This window comes from Polypterus senegalus, chromosome 8, assembly GCF_016835505.1.
Source record: "Polypterus senegalus isolate Bchr_013 chromosome 8, ASM1683550v1, whole genome shotgun sequence".
NCBI classification, from domain to species: Eukaryota; Metazoa; Chordata; class Cladistia; order Polypteriformes; family Polypteridae; genus Polypterus; species Polypterus senegalus.
This window is the reverse complement of record NC_053161.1, coordinates 127,183,648-127,211,167: the sequence shown is the minus strand read 5'-3', so window position 1 is coordinate 127,211,167 and position 27,520 is coordinate 127,183,648. Positions and strand designations below refer to the sequence as shown.

The 27,520-nt window shown below is 37.2% G+C and overlaps 1 protein-coding gene across 1 annotated transcript; it reads left to right on the top strand.

Annotated features, from left to right (window-relative positions):
• ccdc59 (coiled-coil domain containing 59) lies at nt 1-27,520 on the top strand. Its single transcript, XM_039761765.1, has 4 exons — nt 1-198; nt 11,398-11,674; nt 19,191-19,290; nt 27,096-27,520. Exons 1-4 carry the CDS (start codon nt 48-50, stop codon nt 27,261-27,263), a joined length of 696 nt encoding a protein of 231 aa, XP_039617699.1. The 5' UTR covers nt 1-47; the 3' UTR covers nt 27,264-27,520.

Genomic DNA, 27,520 nt, shown 5'->3' with positions numbered 1-27,520 from the left:
AATTCTGCGACTAGGGCTGTGTGTGTGGATGTGCATTAATCAGCAGCATGCCTCCGAACGAAAAAGAAACGGGGAATAATAAAAGGCTTTCCCAAAAGAGTTTTAAGAATAACAGGCAAGAGTTTGTCCCGAAGTTCTCCAAAATGAAAAGGAAATGGGTTCCACTTGAAAACAAATTTGTAGGCAGCGTTAAAGAAGGTATGTTGTCACTGTCACCGAAGTGTAAGTGTGGCTCTTTTTAAAACCGAAGACAATCTAGTTTAAAGTTTTAGGGTTTGAAATAATATCCTAGCATTGTGTTTGGGGTAACAATCGCAGGGCACGTTCATGCTTTCACTCTTGAAAGGACAATTCAAAAATGATTGTGGGAGGAAAGCAATCTGAACATGACTGGGACGTGCAGACTTCACATAGTCGTCTGAAGTGAAGCACTTGATAAGGCGCCACATGAGAGGTTGGTCAATCAATCAATGTAAAAGAAGTGAGAGCTCAGGGTTTAGTGTGTAGAGGGGTGCAAAATTAGTTCAGACAGAGGAAGTAAAGTGTTCTTATACGTGGGACAAACATCAAAAACACTTGCCAAACATATACAAAAACATCGAAATGCCGTAAGAAGAATGACCCACGGTCTTTGATTTACAGACACCCAAGTTCGACCGGACACACATTTAAATCTGACTCAATGCAATTAAAATTCAAGGTTAATACTAAAATAGCCAGAGAACTGCCATTAACAGAAATTTGGAAATTAACATGCAAATAATAAATAAGACTTTATGACCAACACCCACCGATCTCCACCAATCACCCCCTCCATATTTGCTATATATTTCCTTTGGGCTCATGTAAGTCTAATAATTTTCCTGTAATGATAATTCCTGGTAGGAGTCGAAAGCTTAGAAATAATAATAAAAAAAAAAAAAAAACAGTTTTATGATACGTGACTCATTTGCCCCCTTTGTGGATTTCCAGCTACATATGTATATGTATGATATGGATAGAAATATAAATAACATGCTCGTTAAATTTGTAGATGAACATTAGAACAATCTAGATGAAAACTGGCCATTCAGCCGAACAAAACTCGCCAGACCTATTCACTTAATTCTTCCAAAATAACATCAAAGTCTAGTTTGGCAAGTTCCTAAAGTTATACTGACTATCACCTATTTGATAACTTTTTCCGTGTATCTGCGGTTCTCAGTGTAAAGAAAAACAATGTCTACACATGGCACAGGTCCTGATTGTACTGGATAAAGTCTCTGTAAATGGTGTAACTTAGGGGTGGACGGTATGACCAAAATTCTATATCACGATATTTTTCTAAATTATCCCGGTTTCGCGATATTCAACGGTATTTTTTTCCCCATGCATGAGTGGATGTTAACCACATTTTCCACTGCATTTACTGGCTAAGAATAACCTATTCCACTGTCAAGAGTATTGTACATTGTACAAAAAAAATTAATGTGCACTCAAGTATTAATACAGTTTTGCATTGCCCCATAAAGTGATAGTTTTCAAGGGGGTGGCACTAATGGAGAAGGTATCACATTGCATGACAGATGCAGTCAAAATATAGAACCTTTTTATTGAACACATTTTGCAAAAACAAACTATAATTTTGACAACATATTTTCAACCATACAAAGAGGCATTTAGACTTATTAAAATATCCAGAAGTGCTTGTCAAAAATTGTATTGCACAGAATATGTCTTAGAAAAGGAATAAATAGTAAATATTTTTTGTAAACCAAATACACTTTCTGTTAATGTTAACAATCTCTGTCCACTGACATGTTAAAGTGACTTTAAACAACTTTATCATCATTAAACTGCATAATATTTAAACAAACAAATAAATAATAACAATAAAATAAATAATAGTATTATTACTGATAGTTGCACTATTACTTCAAGATTTCAAGCCCAGGTGCATTACACAGTATTCACTAAAGTAAAATAAAATAAAACAAGTGCAACTTGGTGATGACATCTTTACCAACTGAACCATCATTTAGGCAAACTGCATTAATATGGACCTTGCTTCAAGCTAAGCTATACTGGGAAGAAAAAAACAAACTATATGTCGAGAACAAAGTCAACATTTCTACTTTATTCTCGCCGTTTATGTTGAGATTAGTTTACTTCATAATTAAAGTAGAATGTCGTAAACTAAACTTCTTCCTAAAATCAATGTTTAATCAATTTCTTAATTTACCCCGTCATAAATTAATGCAGCACATTAAATGCTTTGTGTTACGTTCCCCGACCCAGTGGTTAATCACTACGCTTCTTAAACCGACTTCCTCCGCACTAAGAGAACACAGCAATCACCATACAGAATCCATTCACTTCATGATATTCCTGCTTTCTGAAAATTTAGAATGCTCAGATAAATACTTGATATCATTTTCATGATGAAATGCATTAAAGCAGGTATTACACATGCACGGTAGTGAGGCGGTAGTGCTGCTCCCTCGCAGTAAGGGGTCCCCAGGTGTATGTTCAGTGTAGAGAACTTTATGGCAGGTGTGACGAGGCTCCAAAAAACTGGATGTATGAATACTTATCGCACAGGTTTAACTTAAATATTGTGCAAATGTTGGGTTTCTGATCTGCTGGTCGGAGACACAAACACAGAATTCAATGCATGTTCTTCTGAGCGGGCTATCTTTATTACATGCATGCTGTCTCTATCTGACGTACCAAAACCCCAGTTCCTTTTTCCTTCCTTCCTTTTTCTTTCACCACATAACCAATTACCACACGATAAACGTCTTTTTGAAATTAAAACTAGTTATAAACTTAGCCCACGGAGTGTTCAGTACTTTAAAAATATCTTCGTTATGCATGTTTAATTATGCCATCCATTTAGAGTTGCGCCCATCTCTGAATGAGTCGCCAGCACATCGCAGGATGAATACAAGCAAAACATACATTAGCAGGGTCAATATAGCACAACAAAACCCCACATCCTACATGACTTTGAAAGGAAACTGAAGCACACCAAGTAAACCCACCAGAAAAGCATGCAAATGCAAGGCAGGCACGCCGCCGTGCCCCCATATAATTAATGCATGCTTTAATGCATTTCACCATGAAAATTATATTAAGTATTTATCTTGGCATACTAAATGTTCAGATAGCAGGAAGATCATGAAGTGAATGTATTCTGTGTGGCGATCGCTGCCGGCGCCTTCTCTTAGTGCAAGAAGAAGTCAGTTTAAGAATCACTTAACACAAAGCATTTAATGTGCTATATAACTTATGACGGGGTTTGAGAAAATCTAGTAAATTAAATATTCATTTTACGATGAAGTTTAGTTTACGATGGTCTACTTTAATGACAAATTACGAGAATAAAGTCAACATGTCATCACACTATTACACAGTACCCAGGTACATTACACTGTATTGAAAACAAATAAAACAATTACAACTTGGCTTGCAGTATTATCCAGTAGTATAGAAACAGTATTTAAACATCTGACCTTTTAAAACTAAAGTTATCTCCAGGCGATGGACGTGACTCCTTTTTTTCGGCAAAAGTTCTTCTGTTCATCATGTTCAACTTTACTTTTAGTTCAGTTTCGGAATGCTCTCTGTCCATTTTCACCTCGCGGCATACCTACGCTACCGCCCACTATTTGGTGGTGTAGCAGTGAAAAAGAGCCCTAGTGCAACAAATCTGTGTTTAGCGGTGTAGCAGTGAAAAAGGTCCCCACTTGAACAGTTTCCCGCTGCACCACGTTCTGAACGTCGTTTAAAATAAAATTTAAGCCGGTGTTACGGTTTTCGGTATGAACCGGTATACCACCCAGCACTAGTGTAACTTAACCAATTGCAACCTGTTCAGGGGGTAACTCTTCCTGTCTTCTACTACTTTCCAATGGCCACTCTCTCTCTTCTCTCTTTCTCCCTCTCTCTCTCTCGTACTGCATCCTACTGGGCTCCATGTGCCCAAACTGAATCTTAGACAAGCTCTCTAATTCTGTATTTAGGCTACTTAATGTAAAGTTTTGAGGATGTCACGCCTATTCCATGTTGTGTCACTGATGTGTTTACTGCTTTGGCCCATTATGGCTTTTTGTAAGTCTCATAGCCTGTGACTCTGTGTATGTATTATTTTTATTTTGAAATATGTACTGTATACTCTAATTCAATGAGTTTATTGTTCTTTATGACTGCAGTAAAATTTAACTTTTGCATGGGTGGTTTTCAAGGCAAGCACTTTAATAAATCCTTTAATTTTTGTAGGTTTATCTGTTCCACCTGCCTTGCAAACTGATACAACTTAACTATAAAGTTTTTCAGAAGCACTTGGAAACTTAAAATTTGCTTGTATTATAAAAGAGAAAATGATTTCCATAGCATAGCTCTAGCTGTGCATTAGGTTTTTTCTCCAGTTTGAAATGAAAAGGCCACAGATGATATTAAATTGGTGTTAAATGAACATAATAGCTTCTCACAATTTCAACTTTTTAAAATTTATGTTAATACATTTTCCTTTTGCAAATGCCAGACCATAAGAAACTGATCCATATAGCATGAACTATTAGAATACCACAAATAACTTTACATGTGCATATATCAAGGTATTCTGCAGTGGAGCACAGTTTTTTTCACTGTTGATGCTGGGCTTGCACTCCTTTCTGCCATGATAAGCTCTAATCTTTCAATGGCCATCTAAATGAAAAATTTCTAAAATAAAGATGGCTCATTTTATATTCCATCCATCCATCCATCCATTCCCTAACCCGCTGAATCCGAATACATGGTCACGGGGTCTGCTGGAGCCAATCCCAGCCAACACAGGGCACAAGGCAGGAACCAATCCCGGGCAGGGTGCCAACCCACCGCAGGACACATTTTATATTCCTTAAACCTTTTTTAGTTAAAGTGACCATTATTAATTAATTACTTATATATTGTATGTATGTATGTATTTATGTAGGTGTGGGTGTACATTACCGGTTAGACGTTTTGGAAAACCTCAATTTTTTCAGTTTTTATGGAAATGCATGCAGTTTAATATCTTAATGTTTCATGAAATCAAGGCATAGAACAAATAAACAGTGGCAAATAAAATATAGGAGTCAAGGAATCATTAAGTGTACAAACTTTTATTCAATTTTTTGATTAGTCAAAGTAGCCACCTTTTGCTGATATAGCAGCTAAACTGTGGTAACACTTTTGATTTAGAATGTCACTCACACTGTGCATGTCACCAATTCTGCGTCTTGCAAAAGAGACTCAGAACTTCACATTTCCTCCTCCATGTTTGACAGTTGGTGTCACACAATGGGGAACCGTTCTTTCACCAATCTAAATGACATACAAACACCATGCGTGATGATCCGAAGATTTAAAATTTTGATTCATCAGTCAATGAAAATTTCTTCCAATCTGCAGTACTCCACAGCTGGTATTTCAAGGCCAAGTTTTGTCCTTTAAGAAAGCACTCGCCCTGTTAAACCTCCAGCACAAAGTCTTCATAGTAGAAGCTGAGACTTGCTTTTTACAACCACCGTTAAGCCGTTGCGCTGTCTGGTGCCTATCATACAAGCTGTTGACCCTAAGAAACTTGTCTTCTGATTGGGTACTGACTTTCGGTCTGCAAGATTTCTCTTCCAGTCATAGTTTCCTCCAGTTTCCAGTTGCCTTTGGATGGTGTAGGATATTGTACTTACTGACGCTTTGTTCAAGTAGTACTTCAGAGGGTGTAATAAACATAGTCTTTTCCAACTCTGCTTTAAGAGGTTTTTGAGACATTGTGACACCTGTGCAAATTGCTTCAACTTGCTTTATTTTAACTGCTGTAGAACATGTGTAGGTTGTAACCTATTAGTTGTGCCCTGAAGAAGGCCTATTTGTAATATTCCGAAATTTCCTTTTTTTTGTTTTTGCTAACATTAACTTTAAATGTAAACCTCTGGCACTTTCCTGCTTATCTTTTCACCATTTTAGGTAATTAATTAAATTTGAAGAAAAACTGAGTTTTAAAGGTTGTTTCTAATGAGTTTGCACGCAGTTTGTGTGAGGAATTTGCAGATTTGGGTGCAACTGCCGATCCTAATGTTATGTGATAGACCTAATGTGACCAGACCCTGAAGGTTGCTGAGTGTTGTGTTGGTGTTACCAGTGTTCCCAGAAGGAGGTGTTTCATCTCTCAGGGCACCCTGGATATCATCAAGAGGAGTCGCAACGCACGGCTCAGTGGCAACTGGTCTGTACCAGGAACTGAAAAGGACAGCTGCGAGGGCTCTGAGGGCAGATAAAGAAGCGTTTGTTAGAGGAATCTGTGAGCAAGTGACACACCATCTGCGGTCTAGCGACTCACACCCTGCTTTACGCACATCCGAATCTGTTCCTCAGAGAGTCGCAGTCAGGGCTGCTGATGGAACAGCCCTAATAGATGACACTGCAGTTGTGACCCGCTGGGCTGTCTACATTGAGCAGTTGTTCAAAGCTGATTCTCCAGCTAGGACGTTGGATATCTCTGTGTCCACGGTCCTTGAGGCCAATCCTCCAATTAGCTGTGAACCAACCAATCTCACTGAGATTGCACAGGTGGTGAACCAGCTGAGGGGAGGAAAGGCTGCAGGGATCTTTGGTATCCAGGGTTAACATCTCCAGGCAGGTGGTAAGGCTGTCCTCCTGGCATTGCAAGCAATCTTTAGGAAGTGTGATCGCCTGGATTGCAACAGCTACAGGGGGATAACACTGCTCTCTGTGCCGGGTAAGGTCCTTGCTAGGGTCGTCATCAATAGGATCCGTGATCACTTGCTTACCTACCAGCAACCGGAACAGTATGGTTTTATGCCTAAGAAGTCTACCATCGACCACATCCTAGCACTGAGGGTTCTTTTGGCACAAAAATGCGAATATCGGCAGAATTTCTTTGCAGCCTTTGCCAATTTTCATAAAGCATTCGACCCAGTTGATCGAGCTGCCCTGTGGGACATCCTGAGGGTTCGCGGGATCCCCTCGAGGTTGCTGGATATCATGGCCTGCCTATACACTGGTACTGTGAGTGCTGTGCAGAGTGGAGGAAGAACCTCTGCATTTTTCCCAGTTTATTCTGGAGTTCGTCAGGGGTGTGTTCTTGCTCCTACTGTGTTCAGTGCTTGTATGGACTGGGTGTTGGGCAAGGTCCAGGGGCTGTGGGGCATCTGTTGGTGAAGAAAGATTCACGGATCTTGACTTGCTGGTGATGCTGTGATCTTTGTTGAGTCAATGGAGGCTCTGATCGGGGTGCTCTAGAGACTGAGCGAGGAGTCTGAGTGTCTGGGGTTGCGAGTGTCCTGGATAAAAACCAAGATCCAGGCCTTAAATGACCTCTTGGGCACAGCCATCAGCAGTGTGTCTGTCTGCAGAGAGAGTGTCAACTTTGTCAAGAGGTTTACTTACCTTGGCAGTGACATTCATGTAGGCATGGGAGGTCATGAGGTTGCTGGAAAGGGGTGTGTGGCGCTCCCGATATCAGTGCAAAAGGATGAAGGTTCAAGTCTTTAGAGTCCTGGTGCTTCCTGTCTTGCTATATGGTTGCAAGACATGGACACTATCCAGTGATCTGAGACGAAGACTGGACTCCTTTGGTACTGTGTTTCTCCGGAAAATCCTTGGGTACCGTTGATTTGATTTTGTGTCGAATGAGCAGTTGTTCATGGAGTCTTGAATGAAGCACATTACCTGCATTGTGAGGGAGCATCAGTTACGGCACTATGGCCATGTGGCGCATTTCCCCAAGGGTGATCCAGCTCATAAGATCCTCATTGTTGGGGACCCGAGTGGCTGGACCAGGCCAAATAACACCTGGCCGAGGCAGATAGAGGGTCATTTCCGGAGGGTGGGACTGGACCGCGTGTCTGGCTCGGGGGTTGCCAACCAGGATCCTGAATTGTTTCGTTATGTAGTGGGCATGGCAATGCACTGTACCAGTGCATGCACCCCAACTTGACTTGACTTGGGTTTTAAAACTTTTGACTGGTAGTGTGTATATATACAGGTGCTGGTCATAAAATTAGAATATCATGACAGTTGATTTATTTCAGTAGTTCCATTCAAAAAGTAAAACTTGTATATTATATTCATTAATTACATACAGACTGAAGTATTTCAAATGTTTATTTCTTTTAATTTTGATGATTATAACTGACAACTAATGAAAATCCCAAATTCAGTATCTCGGAAAATTAGAATATTGTGAAAAGGTTCAATATTGAAGACACGTGGTGCCACAATCTAATCAGCTAATTAACTCAAAACACCTGCAAAAGCCTTTAAATGGTCTCTCAGTCTAGTTCTGTAGGTTACACAATCATGGGGAAGACAGCTGGACAGTTGTCCATAAGACGACCATTGACACCTTGCACAAGGGGGGCAAGACACAAAAGGTCATTGCTGAAGAGGCTGGCTGTTCACAGAGCTCTGTGTCCAAACACATTAATAGAGAGGCTAAGAGAAGGACAAGATGTGGTAGAAAAAAGTGTACAAGCAATAGGGATAACCGCACCCTGGAGAGGATTGTGAAACAAAACCCATTCAAAACTGTGGGGGAGATTCACAAAGAGTGGACTGCAGCTGGAGTCAGTGCTTCAAGAACCACCACACACAGATGTATGCAAGACATGGGTTTCAGCTGTCACATTCCTTGTGTCAAGCTACTCTTGAACAAGAGACAGCGTCAGAAGTGTCTCACCTGGGCTAAAGACAAAAAGGACTGGACTGCTGCTGAGCGGTCCAAAGTTATGTTCTCTGATGAAAGTAAATTTTGCATTTCCTTTGGAAATCAAGGTCCCAGAGTCTGGAGGAAGAGAGGAGAGGCACAGAATCCACGTTGCTTGAGGTCCAGTGTAAAGTTTCCACAGTCAGTGATGGTTTGGGGTGCCATGTCATCTGCTGGTGTTGGTCCATTGTGTTTTCTGAGGTCCAAGGTCAATGCAGCCGTCTACCAGGAAGTTTTAGAGCACTTCATGCTTCCTGCTGCTGATGAACTTTATGGAGATGCAGATTTCATTTTCCAACAGGACCTGGCACCTGCACACAGTGCCAAAGCTACCAGTACCTGGTTTAAGGACCATGGTATCCCTGTTCTTGATTGGCCAGCAAACTCGCCTGACCTTAACCCCATAGAAAATCTATTGGGCATTGTGAAGAGGAAGATGCAATACGCCAGACCCAACAATTCAGAAGAGCTGAAGGCCACTCTCAGAGCAACATGGGCTGTCATAACACCTGCGCAGTGCCACAGACTGATCGACTCCATGGTAATCCAGGCCAAAGGAGCCCCAACTAAATATTGAGTGCTGTACTTGCTCATACTTTTCATGTTCATACCTTTCAGTTGGCCAGCATTTCTAAAAATCCTTTTTTTGCATTGGTCTTAATTGTTATTCTAATTTTCCGAGATACTGAATTTGGGACTTTCATTAGTTGTCAGTTATAATCATCAAAATTAAAAGAAATAAACATTTGAAATACATCAGTCTGTGTGTAATGAATGAATCTAATATACAAGTTTCACTTTTTGAATGGAATTACTGAAGTAATTCAACTTTGTCATGATATTCTAATTTTATGACCAGCACACACACATATATATATATATATGTATGTATGTATATATATATATGTGTATATATATATGTATGTGTATATACAGTAATCCCTCGCTATATCGCGCTTCGACTTTCGCGGCTTCACTCTATCGGATTTTAAATGTAAGCACATCTAAATATATATCATGGATTTTTGCTGGTTCGCGCTTTCTGGACAATGGGTCTTTTAATTTAGGTTACATGCTTCCTCAGTTTGATTGCCCAGTTGATTTCATACAAGGGACGCTATTGGCGGATGGCTTAGAAGCTACCCAATCAGAGCACGTATTACATATTAACTAAAACTCCTCAATGCTATAAGATATGCTTCCCGCGCGGTGCTTGTTTGCTTCTCTCTATCTTTCTCACTCTCTCTGCCTGACGGAGGGGGTGTGAGCAGAGGGGCTGTTTGCACAGAGGACACGGAGGCTCCTCTACAAAATGCCGCTTCATCGCGGTGCTTCTGTATACTTAAAAGTGCGTATTGATTGTTTGCTTTTCTTAGCAAGCACTCTCTCTGACATTCTCTGCTCCTGACGGCGCTCTTTTGAAGATAAGATATGTTTGCATTCTTTTAATTGTGAGAAAGAACTGTCATCTCTGTCTTGTAATGGAGCACAGTTTAAACGTTTGACTAAAGGGTGTTATTTCATATCTAGAGGGCTCTAATAATGTTAACAGGGTGGGAGAGTTTATAAGGGCTTAAAATATATAAAAATAGCCATACAAACATATGGTTTCTACTTTGCGGATTTTCACCTATCGCGGGGGGTCTGGAACGCAACCCCCGCGATCGAGGAGGGATTACTGTGTATATATATATATATATATATATATGTATGTATGTATGTATATATATATATATATATATGTATGTATGTGTATATATATATATATGTATGTATATATATGTATATATATATATATGTATGTATGTATATATATATGTATGTATATATATATATGTATATATATGTATATATGTGTATATATATGTATGTATATATATATATATATGTGTATGTATTATATTATATATATATATATATATGTGTGTGTGTCTTTGTGTGTTTTGATATAGTTTTTAAATAAAATTACAAAAAGCATTATTTAATTAGCATTGGCTTTGCCAGTGATGAGACAGGCATCCTTCCCTTGAGCATCTGAAAGTGGGGCTACCAGACATCAATATGCAATGTAAAAAAAATTCTTGTTTTTTGAGTTTACAATTATTCCTCCTACAACCTTAACTGATCCATTCCTCCGTGTTTTATTGCCACCCTGGTGTCTTACATATGTTAAGCACCCTAATTGGCAGCTGAAAACAGTTACAGTTGATACTAATATCCTCTTTGTTATCTACAGATGTGGTACACGTCAAAGGTTAGCTTCTGTCATAAGTGTAAACATATTCAGCACAAGCACACACTTCAGAGCAATAGAAATAGTTCACTTTTGTTCAAGCTTCAGCTAGATGTGTTTCTTTATTTTGTATACTGAATTAGATCTTGTTTTTATTGGGAGCTAAAATTGAGACATATTTTTATTGGCAAATAACTGCCATCTCTGCTTAGCCCTTATATGTTAAGATTTAAACACTAGCTCTTGTCAGATCCCATATTACTTGAGCTATATGGTAATTGTATGAATATGCTGAAAAGTTTTCTTTGTAAGGCAGTTTTTAAAATGCTTGTAATGAAATGCTCTGTACACATAAAAGTTAATTGTTTTTTTTAATATTTTTTCCTGTGCAAGTACAATTTGGAAACTTTTAACATTTTAAATCCCATTGCAGGCAAGGGATTTGCTTTTAAAAGAAAAGAGAAAATTCAATATGAATACAAAAAACTGCTCCAAAAGGAGAAAAGGAACAAATCACAAAAAGAACCACAGTACATGGATATTTATCCAGAGCATCTGAAGCATTTGTATTTGGCAGAAGAGGAAAAAATTAAAGATGAAGAGCAAAAAAGAAACCAGAAAAGGAATAAACCTGTGGAGATCACATCAAATGACCAGACAACACCAAATGTCTCAGAAACACCTTCTACATTTACGGATCTTATTAAAAGGTTGGTATGGTTCTTTCTTCTCCAATGAGTTCTTTAACTTTTTTTTTTAATGTTATTGTATTAAAAGAAACATGACATTTTACTGTATATACAGTAATTATACTTATACTTATACTAATTATATATATATGTGTGTGTGTGTGTGTGTGTACACAAGTGAAATTCCATTAGAACAAACTTTGTTTTAACAAATTCCTCATTTTAAATATTTTTTTTTTTGCTTTTTGCTAATTACCTATGAAACTAATGTTAGTAAAGCTCATTACGACTAATTCCAATTTGTCTGCAAAATTCATTACAACAAAGTAACTTTTTATAAAAAGGCAGAGAAAAACATTTCTTCTGTACATGGCCCAAAAACTGTAATTCAGGAGCTCTGCTGAATAGCCAGTTAGATTTCACTTTTATGTCATTTGGTTAAATGATAGTCATATTCTTGCAACAAAGTGGAACTAGTGTATGGTTAGTGCAGACAGAAGGTAGGGCAGGATAAATGTCAGTCAAATTTAACATCAGCTGTACTTGTGGAGCTAGATAACTGCAGCTAGACTCTACTGCTTATTTCCTGGTTTCTTGAGGTATGGCATGATTTTGCATAGCAGATTGATCAAATTGAGGATTAAATTTTGGCACTCCCTTCAGCAAAAGTGCTGACTGCTGAGATTTCCTCGTATTTTTATGCTACTGGACCACTTTTCAGTCTGTTTCATAAATTCACAGAGATTTTACCCTGTGAGCACCTGCCACCATAATCTTTTTTGCTTTGCGCCCTCCCCCACCATAACTTATTGTCTATAGGGGAGGAGCGAAAGCTTTAGATTCGTCATAAATTTCGATCTCCGGTTTTCAATGAATGACGACGTTTTAGGGTCTTCTGATACAGAAAACATTCATATCTCGATGATGGGTGTGTGTGTGTGTCACAGTTTCTTGAGGACCATCTAGAGCTAAAACACCTGGACAGAAAAATACCAAACTCGAAACTTAAGCCTGTTATGAGATGATGATGTGCTGATTAGTTTTTGAGCCAAATTGTGCAAGAGAAAGAGGCACTCTAGAGGAACCCTCAAATACCGTAAATCTGCAGCTAACTAGAGCACAAAGCCTGCTGATGCTTAAGTCCAAATTTTTTGTTTTTTTTTAAAAGATTTTTGTACTTTTTAATTTTGTGGTTGCAAATTTATACATTCAACTATTCTTATTTATGAAGGTCGCCTTCATTTCCTTAAACTTTTTATCATGATCTTATGTAAACTTTTTCCATTGGGCAACGTTATGTGAGGGGCACCATTTATGAAAGTTAAGGGACATGCCATGCATTATATACAACAAGGTTTGTTGTTTATGTAACTCAAGTGGCATGTCCAGGACCTCAAAATCTAATAATACTGACTCTACACTAGGAACAATATTTGTATTAAAAAAAAAAAAAGAAAAAGTTTGGCACTTTTCACTGCTGTTGATGCTAGCAAGGAGACTTTAAATGTATGTGCCAAATGACTGGGCTGTATTCAAGTTCCATTTAATAATGAAATCTCTGTATTAACAAATAATTTTTTCAGTCCTGAGTACTTTTTTCTAACACTTTGTACTAACACACTAGTACTTTTGTGTGTGTATATGTATAAAAATACAATGATCAGCCACAACATTAAAACCACTGAAATGTGAAGTAAATAACATTATCTCGTTACAGTGGTACAAGGTTGGGATATATTAGGTAGTGAGTGAGCATGCAGTTCTTCAAGAAGATGTGTTGGAAGCAGGAAAAATGGACAAGCGTAAGGATCTGAGCGTCATTGACAAAGGCTAAATTGTGATGGCTAGATGACTGTGTCAGAGCATCTCCTATAAAGCAGGTCTTGTAGTTTGTTCCTAGTATGTAGTGGTTAGTACATAGAAAATGTAGTCCAAGGAAGGACAACCAGTGAACTGGCATCAGGGTCAAGGCGTCCAAGAATAATTTATGCACATGGGAGCAAAGGCTACCCTGCCTGGTCCTATCCTACAGAAGGACTACTGTAACACAAATTGTTGGAGAAAGTAGTGTTGGAACACTAAGTGCATTGCAGCTTGCCACATATGAGGCAGCGTAGCCACAGTCTGGTCAAAGTGCCCATGCTGACTATCCACCTCTGAAGTCTCCTACAGTTGGCACATTAGTATCACAGTGGGAAAAAGGCAAATCAGTAGAGGCAGTATGATGCTCTGTCAAGTTATGTTGAGTCACTTTTATTTCTATAGCACATTTAAAAATGGTAAATTCTGAACAAAGTGCTTCACAATAAAATCAACTACTGTAAACAAATGCTAAATAACATAAAATAAGATGCAGAAAACAATTAAAACCATACTAATAACTACCAAACGGTAAAGAGAAAAGAATCAGTTTTCATCCGTCTCTTAAAACACTGTAAATTAATAGACCTAATGTACAGTGGTCACCCTTCATTTTACACTTCATCCTTGAAACAACTAAAAGCAATTTTTTTAAGGGATCTCAGTGACCTTGAGGGGACATAAACCATAAGGAGGTCTGCAATAATTAGTTCCTTAAAAGCATATAATAAAGTCTTAAAATCAATTCTTTATTTAACAGGTAGCAATGAAGAGCAGGTTATCCCATCGTAGTGTGCTTATACTTTTTGGTCAGTGTCATGTAGTGTTTAAGGCTTTAGACTTGAAACCCTGAGGTTGTGGGTTCAAGGCAATCATAGACTGGCTGAAGACTGTTATTGTTAACACATTTCAAAGGCTTATAAAACTGAATGTTATCTGCATAACAATGATATGAGAGACCATTCTTCTTTATTATGAAACTTAGAGGTAGCATATCAGGACAAAAAAGGAGAGAGCCTAAAATTGACCCCTGTGGATCTCCATAAGAGAGAGATGCAATTCTTTATGTAACTTCACTCACCAGCACATTAAAAGTACTATTTCACACATAAGAGTCAAACCACTGCACTTCTGTGTCCCTTATGCTGGCTCAATATTTTTACAGCGCGGGCTTACACAGCTAGTCATTTATAAAGTCTTATTTCATTAAAAACATCCTTCTCAAGTATTTTGGACAAAAATGAATTCTTTGAAGTAAGTCTAAAATTACAAGAAGATTCTAGGTCAAGGCTAGGCTTCTTTAGTAATGTACCATAAAACAGGATTGCACAGCACCAGATAGCAGAGACTAATTAACAGAATCTAATATACTGCCACCTATAACTGGAAAAACTTCATTAAGAAGTCCAAATGGAATATAATCCAGTGAACAAATAGTTGGTTTGAGGTGAGAGTCTTATTTGTGTAAGATCAGAAATGATACATCAGTAAAATGATCCAGTGTAGCATGTGCTGATAATGAAATTTGTAAAAGATCTGCCAGGGCTTAATATTGATGATCTAATTAAAGAAAATTTTCCAACCAAAAAAAAATTAAATGTAGTTACTGGACAGTGAAAAAGCTTTACAATTATTAATAGGATTCAAATAGTTGTTAATCATATTAAACAAAACTCTTGCTCTGCCCTTGCTTCTAGGAATAAATTATGCAAATTATTTATTTCTTGTGTCCTTCACAGCTGTCTGGCATTCCTCAAGAGATGTTCTTACGATTTCATAGGACACCAGAGCAATTTGTTCTATTTCCGTTTAATTTCTGCTTTCTTACAAAATCTTTCTCAGGACATGGGTATCATCTTTAAACCAAAGTGAGGAATATTGAAACTGAACTTATTACTTCTAAGGGAGCAAATGTGTTTAAACTGTGGTACATGGAGAGTTAAAATGTATAACAACATTATCAATGTATTGGTGATTATATAGTTTTACAATAGACGCGCAAACAGCACAGAAGTGAATGGAAGCGGCACTGTTTATGTTACGTCTTAGAACCGAAGCCACTTTAGGTACAGTTGTTTGACTTGGTATGACTGAGTTTAAACAATAGGCAAATGATCAGAAATTAACACATTAAGAATTTTAAATTCACTCAAAAAAACGTAAGATAAAACCAGATCAAGTGTATACTGACCATTATGGGTTTAACTTGTGACTGACTGACAGTTAACAGAATAGGTATGATTAAGAAATTCCCTTCATAAAGACTTATTGAGACAAGCATAAATTTTTAAATCTTTAAGAATTAAAATTTTGTCCCATGTTGTTAGAACAGTTCCTTAAAAATTAGAGAGCTCCTAAATAAAGATGTTTCCTCTTCATGGATGTCTATACACCAGGGCACAGAGAAGTGGTTTAGAATTTAAAAGTTCCATTGTCATTAACTGTTCGAAGGTACTACAGTATACTTGGTTGCATTTGCTCAAAGCCATCCTTACCCTGGAGTAGCCTTCTGAACAGCCTGCTCTGCCCTCCTCAGTGGCTGCAGATTAATGTGATATACATCTAAATGGTGAAAGTATATTACAGGCAACATGGATTGATATTTTTTTTTTTTCTTTGGAAACCAACAGCTTCACTATGGTGAAACATTGGTGGAACTGGCAAAGCAACAGATGGCAGGATAAATCTTTCCTTGCATTCAGTGTGAGAACTTAATATTTTAGATCTAATTTCCAGCAAAATTAATCCAGTAGTGTTTATTTTGCAAAATAAACACAGTACACGACGACAACCCAACAACAAAGACAGATGGCAAGCCACACACACCTGTGCCATCTGGGCAGTGTTCTGCTGGAAAACTTTGGACCCTGGTGTTTTTGTGGATGTTAACTTTGACATGTTCCATCTACCTAAAGATTGTTACAAATCATATACGTGCCTTCATGGTAATGTTACTGCCATCAAGGAATACCATGACTTCTTTCAGCAAGATAATACACCCTGCCATACTGTATTGGTTTGAGGTACATGACAAAGAGTTCAAGGTGTTGACTCAATCTGATCGATCATCCTTAAGGAGTGCTGGAAAAATAAGTCTGATTCATAGTGACCCTAACTCAAAAGTTACAGGATGTTAAGGATCTGCTGCTAAAGTCTGTCTGGGTGCCAGATACCACAGGACACCTTTAAGGGTCTTGTGGAATCCATACCTCAATGGGTCAGAGCTGTTTTGGTGGCAAGGGGACCTACATAATATGTAGATGGTTTTAATTTTGTGGCTGATTGGAATATATCTATCTACAGTATATATAAAGTGTGTGAACGAGTGAAAAACATAAAAGCTTTCACCAAGCTTACCCTTAATACAGTGTTCTTGGAATTTTTACCTCCTTGACTTTAGAAACCTATAGAAGACTATATACAACCTTTCATCATCAGAGTCTGAGTCAATTGCAAATTGATTATTTTGTGGTTTCTTGACATCTTTGTGAGTTCTTGATGGTGCCCATAGTTTTTAGTTTAAAATTAGAACATCTTGGTTGTTTTACATTTCATTATTTAAACTTTCAGAGGTATCAAGTATTTTTGCATGTATATTTTTAAGAATATAATAAGGTTTTAACTGTTTTCAATAAGCAAACATGCCTTATTTCATTCAACCTTAGTTTTTCACTTTTTTTGGAACAAGTTGGAAAATTAGTGGGAAGTAGTATGTTTTTAGTTTGAAAAGAATGTTAGGGACCTGGGTTTGATTTCTCCTTTTTTTTTTTATTTGTGTGGATGTTGCACGTTTTGAACTAACCTAGTGCCTGACCCAGGAATTCCCAAGAATTAGATGAATTGGAAGCTTTAGCTTAATAAATTGGGTAACATGCACAGGTGTGCTTCAACAATGAATTGCTCTTACAATGACTCGCTTCCTGTCTTCCTTACTCTGCTTCAGTGATACAGTAGGTCTCATTAAGCCAGAATTTTAGGTGAAATCGTAAAATGGGTAATTTGGTGCATGTTTTGTGGTTTAGTTTTTAAATAAATACAGATTACTTTTATTTTACATAGTTTTCTCTAAAAAGTGAGACTGTTTACTTATCTAATGCTGTAATTTTAATCAAACCAATTAAGTACTTTCAGTTTTCAACAAAAGCTCTTTACATACAAGTAATGCAATATTCTGTTATAAATACACAAAAAAATTAAGTACACCCCATGGAAAGGTTTGTCTTTATTTGATCTTGATTTCAACAATGCTGCTAGATGAAGGTGATCAAACTTGAAAAACGGCATTAAACTATCACATTTTGCACTCAATTGAACTATGTAAATCAAAAGAAGTACAATTTCTTTGTGTGTATATAAAAAAAATAAAATTCTGGTCTGGAGCTCTGCTGTTAAATTGTGTGAGAAATATTTTATTTATATAAAGATTTTAATTTTATTCTTAATATATACTGAAGTAAAAGTGGCTTTTCTGAGATGTAAACCATAAATCTAACTCTGTGTTTGTCATACACTACCACAAAGCAGCTAATTCAGAATGGCGCAATCTGTAGTTTTGCTCCACAGACTTTAGAAAATAAAAGGATATTGAGAACCTTAGTGTGCTACTTCTCTAATGAATATGGCTAAGTCATTGTAGATCAGCCTGCTTCCCTTAGCATCGAATTGCAGCAGAAGCAGCTTGTGAGCAAAACGCGGCTAGGATAGAGAAAACAAAATCTAGAAAAGCTCATAGTATTTTTTCAAAATGATAAAAATACTCTGTGTCCTTTTTTTTTTTTTTTTTGGAAAAGGAGCACAGTGAAGTTTTTTTGATAGTGTTGAAGGACAGCTTACAGAAAGTACAGCTAAAACGTCAATGAAAATAAGACTGTTAAATGAGAATTAAGCCAGTTGAAGCAAATCAAATTCTACAAGAATCTTAGAGCTTGGATGAGTACTAATTCAGTGTGTTAGTTAGGTAGATATTATGGAGTAGATTGTTTAGAAGCTCTTAAGATCTATTAAGGCTGCTTCTAGCCAGAATTAGGTGTAAACAACACTGTTGTAACATAGGTTTTTAGTTTTTTTCTCCATCTGAGAACTTTTATCACTAAGCGTACTTAGGGACATGTGAGGCCATCTGTCAAAAAGCTGTATTTGATCCATAAATTTACTGGAACTTGTAATAATACAATGAACCAAAATACTCAAGCAAATATACCACAGCATGTCTCAAAAGGAAGAAATGGAGAGTTATGGATCGGTCAAAGCTCAGATCTTAACAACATAGAAAATGCTGGGTGAAAGGGGGACTTGAAACAGGGACTACATGAAAGTAAAACCTCAAGCATAACACAATTAAGGAACACTAAAAAAATTACGAGAAGTTATTTCTGCCAAAGTGAATCTAGACCTAGAGTAGAAATAATTTTTATTGTGACCACTTAAGTAAGATCAACTTTATTATGTTGAGATTAAATTAAAATATCCATACACAAATGCATAATGAAAACCACACACCTTTTCACTGGGTGCACATTTCTTTCCTACTGTATGTAAAAAATATTTTTGTGCAGTAACTTAGCATGTACTATTGTGCTAGTACTGGCACTGTGTGGTGTAGATCAACTTTATCTATAAAGCAATTAAGTTACAAGCTGAACTTAATTACAAACATGTTTTCTCTTTTTTCTTTTAGCCCATACAAAAGACAAAAGAAATTTCAAAACCAGTCATCCTATCAAAAAACTCAAGAGGAGTATAAAAGGATTCAGGAAGAACGCAATAAAAAAAGACAGGTAAAGACACATGCTTAATCTACAACCTGTTAGTGAAAAAGTAAAACAATGATCAGATCTTTTTGTAGGATGTTGAATGCATTTACCAATTCACTGACAAATGGCTTATTATGTGAGTAGAGTCAGTAAAGTTTAAAACCTAAGTCATCTTTTCTTTATCTATTTTTTCTTTTGTCTCATCTCTTCAGCTAATGTGCCTAAGGATGAAAAAAAAAACTAATTTCTCAGATGCATCATGATTCTCTCAAATGGTTCTACATTAATTTGCAAAATATAATCATTCTTTTATATGTGCTTTTGGATGAATTGTAAAACATGCATACTACAAAACATTTCAGATAAACTTTACAATGTGAACATGGTAAATAGAACAAGTAATATAGTGCATCATCAGAGTAATGGACAAAAACTTTAAAAGGTCATATTTTTATAGTATTTTTGGAATAAAATTAAAAAGATTAGCTAAAAAAAGCACAAAGTATACAGTAAAACATTTAAAATCTATATATATAATTGACTAAGTCATCCGACCATGGGATACACGCGACAGAGCCACGCCCGCCAACTCACAGAGCCCCGGCCACCAACTCTAAGACCATGGGATACGCATGACAGAGCCCCACCTGCCAACTCTAACCCTCCTTCTGCGTCATGGGATCCGCACGACCGAGCCCCGCCCGCCAACTCTAACCCTCCTGCATCATGGGATATGCACGACCAACTGTAACCCTCCTCTCGTGTCCACCCTTGCTCTCGAGACATGCGCACTACCTGCTCATGTGCCCACACGCAACACCTCACCAAACACAGCCTCAGTCGCTTTCGTCTCTGCTACAGTCCACATGCACCTCTGAGCCACGTTGACTTTTCATTGTTCTTTTCGGTTCAGGCTACTTTTATATATATATATATATATATATATATATATATATATATAATCGACCAAGTTGCCCACCCACTCTAACCCTATTTCCGCTCATGGGAAATGCATAACAGAGCCCCGTCCACCAACTCTAACCCTCCTCCCACTTCCACCCTCGCTCTCGAGGCATCGACTTCTCAACTGTCACTCTGGAACAACTCAGTACGCGAGCTATGTTAAGCGTCACCAATGAAGACTCGCTACACCTTAATGAACAAGTACTGAAACTTATTCCTACCGACGAAGTAACTTTCACCAGCGTTGACTCCATCGTCACAAAAGATCCCGCAGATAAGCTTTCATTCCCCAAAGGATTTCTTAACAGTCTTACTCCCACTGGCATGCCTCTGCATAAACTCAAAATTAAAATTGGTTCAGTTGTCATGCTTCTCAGAAACCTCATGCCAGCAAGAGGTCTCTGTAGTGGCACTAGACTGACTGTTACCAGCATTCACCGCAATGTACTGGAGTATAAAACTATCGCAGCTGCTACCTCACAAACTGTCCTTATTCCCTGGATTTCCCTGACCCCATCAGATTCAAATTTGCCTTTTACTTTTACACGCAGGCAGTTTCCTGTTAGATTGGCCTTTGCAATGACAATTAATAAGGCACAGGGCCAAACTTTCAAAAAGATATGCCTGTGTCTGCCAAAACCAGTTTTCAGTCACGGACAATAATATGTTAATCTCTCCAGAGTTCCGTCTTTTCATTCACTCACAGTCGTATCCTCAAACCCACCCCGTTTGGACAATTGTGTCTTTCAGGAAGTGTTCACCCATCAATAAATAATTATGCAGCTTATACTATGCTGCGGGTTGGCTAGTGTATAAATAAATACGTAAGCAGTGCTGAGCAGAAAACTCTGTGTAGTTAAAAAAAAAAAAAAGATTTAGTAACAGAATATATAGTCCTTAATAGGGATGGGAATCGAAAACCGGTTCTTGTTCCCACTTTTTCAATTCGTTGGAATTGTTTGCCATTTTTGCAAATGATTCCCCTATTGATTCCAGTCTCCTCGAATGACATCACCACATTGCGTAGCGTCATTTACCCAGCAGGAAACATGGCGCCTAAGCGGCACAAACGCTCAAAAGTTTGGTTATACTTTACGAGAAAGGATGACAACAGGGCAACTTGCAATACTTGCAAAGTAGATATTTCATCAAAGGGAGGAAACACTACGAATATTTAAAAGCATTTCCTCACAAAACACACAATAACCTTAAATGAATGTCTTCTTTTTGATCCGCTCCGGACAAGTGAATCTCAACCCAGCAGCAGCGGTAACGTTTGCACGTTCTCTCCCGTTAATACGGCAGGTAACTAATCAACAAACATTGCATATTATGTTAGCGAGTGTAAATGTTTCTGGACATTCTTGTGTAATTGCCACAGAATAATTTATGTTGTACTTTGTTATTGCTACAGAAGAATATTTATTTTATTATTATTTTACATTTACAAATTTTTTTCTGGGGACCCCGTGGCACACCATCGAGGAGCCGTAGGTTGTGGATCTCTTAAGATCTCACTGTTGGGTTTATAAGGTCATGCTACTCCTAAATTTCTATCTTGTTCAAAGATGAGATATAAAACAAAGTTCTAAGCTAATCGACCTGTGTGTTCTCCTTTTTTAAAAATAAGAATTGATAGGAGAATCGATAAAGAATTGAATTGTTAAACAGAATCGAAAATAGAATCGGAATGATGAAAATCTTATCAATTCCCATCCCTAGTCCTTAATATTTTCAGATGTGTATTCTGATTGAATACTCAAAATGTAGACTGATATATAGCCTAGTTCATGACGTGTGTGTTTTCATGTATTTTAATTTAAATAAAATTTTGACCTGAAAATGCACTTCAGTCTCACGTAAAACAGAAGCTCTGTTTTAGTCTTCATCAACAAAAAGGGAAGCCAACTGTTTCAAGGAACTTTAATTAATAAAAGTTGAATATTTGGAAAAAATGCTGAGAGTTAGTTTTAAGACTTGTTTATACTTCACGCTCAGAACGCGTATGCACACGCATCATGGCTGCCACACGTCCCCAGCGTTCATTTGACACGTCCTCTAAGCAGGTCCTCAGAAATTAACACGACGCGTGTGCAAGTTGCAGTACCAGCAAAAAGTGGTTTATGGGGTGGTTGTATGGGGCAGTGTGATAATAGTCAGAACGTGACATCAGAGTCTCTGTTTACTATCTAAATGTGACAGAAAGCCTTTATGCAGATCCTACGGGATCGATGTGCGTGCTTCGATGTTTGATGAATGGTTCGATTTGGTGAAGCAAAATGGTAACATACAGGTGCATTTGTGGTGCTTTTATATTCAAGTATTGCATAGTCCTGATCGTAATGACACGATACATTTTCAAAGACTCACATACCATCTTCTGTGCCGTCTTTTTTTTGTTTCCTGGGGCTTCCTCCTGACAGGCAGTAGTGTCAAACAGCAATAGATCACCACACAGAACACATTGAATGTATGATATTCCAACTCTTTGCACATTAGAATCCTTAGATTTATACTTGATATCACTTTCATGATGAAATGCATTAAAGTATGTATATTACATTTTATAGATAAATCATTAATTTTTAAATAATGAATACTGTTAATAATTACACACATGGTGGTGACACGGTGGCGGAGCGGTATCACTGCTGTCTCGCAGGGAGTCACGTCGCTGTTGTTCCTTACTTAGGTGTACATGTTTTCCTTCCAAAGATATGCAGGTTTGGTGACACTTAAATGATGCTAGTGTACAGTGGGATGCAAAAGTTTGGGCAACCTTGTTAATAGTCATTCATTTCACTTCTCAAATATCACTGTGTGTGTCTCCTATATGATATATTTAACTGACATTTTTTATCGTAACAACCAACGATTTATACAGGAAAATAATGACTATTAACAAGGTTGCCCAAACTTTTGCATCCCACTGTATGTGGGTTCTTCACCTTGCATTGAACTGATGCCCCATCTAAGGATTGTTTCTGCCTTGGGCCCAATGCTTGCTGGAATGGACACATCCCTGGATTGATGGATTTAATCATTAAACATCCTTTTCAGGGATATTGCGGTAAGGTGTCATCGGAATTTAATGGGTGTTCCAGGCAATTCAGAACACAGCGAAACTGAACGTGTTCTCACCATGATAATATCTCGCACTGCCACCTGGTGGATTCCTACAGATTTATGTAATGTACACGCGCAAATATAAACAGTAAAACGCTTGTGTAGCAGGAGCGTCTGCAGGAGCATGCATCGCGTGAAGTATAAACCTGGCCTTAGCCATTTCACATTCTTGACTTATTCTTCTTTTAAGGAACAAACTTAATGAAAAAAATTATCATTAAAAAAGCAAAATCAGATTATTTATTTTTCATGTGGCATACTTCCACTAAGCTGCACCTGTCAAAATATTAGTAAAATAGTATTAGCATATCACTAATGCACATCTTCATGTATAGTTTAAATCAAATCAAAAAAACGAAGATTTTTATTTTCTCATTGAGAATAGCTTGTCCATCTGCGTCATTTATTACTCTTCAGGTAATGCTTGCCCAAGGAGCATTCTTCTACATTACAGTATGATCAGAATGGTCATAAATTCTTATTCAAGGTTTTTATAACGGTTGACAGACCTACATGAATGGTGCATTACAGCCACCTGATGAGCTGCAGTGCTGACAAGCAAAAAAAAACCCTCTCAAATAATGTTAAAGGTCTGTTTTATAAACATATGAATTTATATAACAGTGTCAGCCAGTGCACACATTTACTCTGGTTGGTTCATTCATTGGTTTACACCCTCGTGATCTACATGAAATAAAAGTCTATTTTGATACATTCTGGTTCTTCTTGGACTTGAGCCACCACCCTTTAAATTTTTGTGTATATAACAACTGTCCAGTCTTGTTGAATACAGGTCATCTGAACTCTTAGTCATCGTTCATTATATTTTTGTATTATATTTTTATCTATGTTCTTCACTTGACCTTTATCTAGTTTCCTGATATGACTGAACAGGTTTATGACATGTATTAACCCTTTATGCTATTTCTTTATGATGAATGCTATATTACCCTAAAATTATTCTTCCACAGTTAAAGGCAAGTACACATGCATGTAAAATCTACTTGATCTGCTCTGCATTGTGTAATTATGTTTACAGTGTTAAATTTCATAAAGTAACTGTATCTTGTATACATTTTTAGAAACATACCACTGGTTGAATCCTGAATACTTACTTTGTATTCTGAATATGTAGCACTGGAGATTGTATTCCAATACAGCCCAACCTTGTATACAAGTGCATACTAATTGACACAGGTTATCCTACATGTGACAGTAATGTCCCTGTAAACCCTTAACTAACAGTCGATCAGAACAAGCTTAGCACCCAACTCATATGAAAGACTCCTTTTAGCCATAGAATAGCAGCTGGCCACATTAAAATAAAAAAAAAGTTGTGATAATCAGACCATGTAAAGAGGTGGTGAAAATGAAGTGCCCTGTATGAAGCTGACACATGTAATTGAAAATCAGTGCCCCGATCTTACAGCGTAGTGGGTCTCCTTTCAATGTATTTTCTCTTTGGATGTTATGCAGACACTGGAGATACATCAGTATATATAATGCCTAAATTGTACAAGGATAGAATGCAGACAGAAAGTGTATGATAACCCTAGGTATAAAAATGTGACCAAAGTGTTTTTTTATTTGATTAACCAAAGTGTTCAAAATCGGTGAGAAACAGGTAGTAAAATCCAGGGGTTATTTTTGAGATATTTTAAGTGATTTAGGACATGCTAAAGTTTATTTTAAATTAAAAAAAAATGCTACTACACAGGCACACATTACTTTTTCTTGTTGAATCTGTATAATGCTAGAAATTTACTAAAAACATGATATATCCTGTCAGTCGGCAATACTGTTAGATATTAATGTAAAGTGCCCTATAAATAAAATGCATTATTATTATTATTATTATTATTATATTGTATTGTGTTATTAAAAAAAGTAATGGTAGGATTTATTATAACTGTGCATTATACAGACCAGTTTCATTTCTAAATAATGATGTTAAGATACTCTTCAAAGTTTTATCTAGAAGGATTGAGAAAGTGCACTACATTGCACAAATTGTGGTTTGGCCGAAAAATATGTGCATGGATCAAAATACTGTATTCTAGTCCAGAAGCTTCAGTTTGTATTAACAATATTGTTTCAGACTATATCAAAGTATAATGTGCTACTAGACAAGGATGCCCCCCGTTACCACTGCTATTTGGAATCGCCATTGGCGGTTCACTTTCTAAATGCTTCTGAGATAAAGGGTATTAGCAGAGAAGGACTTGGAACAGAAAATATCACTATATATAGATGATGTGTTACTGTATATATCAGATCCACAAAGTACTGCGCCTACAAGTCCTAACAGCACTAGCAGAATTTCAAAAGATATCTGGACTCAAAATTAATTTGAATATGCTGTTTCCAGCGAACTCTGTAGCACTTAATATTAGATTGGACATCTTCCCTTTTATCATCACAGACCAGTTTAAATACCCAGGGGTAAACATCACAAGTAATCATATATCACAAGTACACAAAGCGCTTTTTCAACAAAATTTTGCAGTATTGAATTTAGTTTTGTCAAGTTTGACCTTTTTGTGTGGAATGTTACTTGCTTTTAATAAATTCAATAAAATAAGTAAAGGTGAAAAATGAGTAATGTTAGTTTTGTTTTAAAAGTAACCACACAGTAAGGAAAAAAAGCATGTAATTAGGTGAAAACTTAAGATTAATCGAAAACCACTTTAATCGCATTGTAGCAGTCTGAATTGTAATTGCATCAAATTGAGAGGTGCCTAATGATTCCTACCCTGGTGCCATCACTGTATTGTACAGTATAGCATAAGCTTTGATAACCATTCAATTTTTTTTTTTTCTCAACAAAAATGTTGTCTATTACAATATTACTATGTGTCTATCCATTTTTGTTTTTGTTTTTTTTTTTTTTATTCTGTGTTAAATTTTAAGGGTTGAAATGACTAGGTTTCTTTATTTTATGTATTTTTAATTTAATTTGTGACTCAAATCTTCTAATTTTGTGACATGTAATTCACAGTTGTGAGGTCTAAAGCCCATCTTGGAAGTACAAGACTGGAACAGTTGTAGAAAGAGCACCAGTCCTTCACATAGCCTCTTGCACAAACAAACTCCTCCACATAAGGCTAATTTTGAATCTCCAGTCAAACTGTTTTTTGTGGTGTGAAAGGAAAAACGCGGTCCACACTGGGAAAGTATATAAAACTCCACATTTATAGCAACAGGTTGTAAGATGTGAACCCAGGACTATGGAAGACAGTCCTAACAGCTGCACTACCATGCTGGACTTTTCATTAGTGTGTTCCTAAATTTATAAGTACATATCCATCTATCCATCCATCCATTTTCCAACCCGCTGAATCTGAACACAAGGTCACGGGGGTGTGCTGGAGCCAATTCCAGCCAACACAGGGCACAAGGCAGGAACCAATCCTGGGTAGGGTGCCAACCCACCGCAGGACACACACAAACACACCCACACACCAAGCACACACTAGGGCCAATTTAGAATCGCCAATCCACCTAACCTGCATGTCTTTGGACTGTGGGAGGAAACCGGAGCACCCGGAGGAAACCCACGCAGACATGGGGAGAACATGCAAACTCCACTCAGGGAGGACCCAGGAAGTGAACCCAATCTTTAATTGACATTTAGGTTTAGATTCTGATAATGCTTTATTTTTTTTTAAGATAGGCTGGTAAGCAGCAGAAAAAAACACGTTATTTGAATTATCTGTGTCATTTTCCTCATTTACCTACAGGAGGCAGACATGAAAAGGCAACAAAAGGAGGAGGCTCAACAAAAGTATAAGCAGAAAAGATTGGAAGCATATCAAATTTTAAGCAAGAAAACTAAAAAAGGACAACCAAATTTAAATTTACGAATGGAGTATCTCCTTCAGAAGATTCAAGAAAGTCATTCTAAATAACCAAAACAGAACTGACAGCCAGCAGATGTAATACAGTCCAAATCTCATATGATGCAAGATTTTTTTTTTTTTGTAAGCAAATATTTTATTTCTTAACACTTACTCATCGTATCTGTCCAGGTATTCAGTGAACAATTGCAATGTAAATTTTGGAATTAACTACATGACATGTAAATAGCCCTGGGTCACACACTGTGATGTCAGGTTTTATTTAATGCAATGTGTTTGAAATAAATTACAGCAAATATTTACCCAGG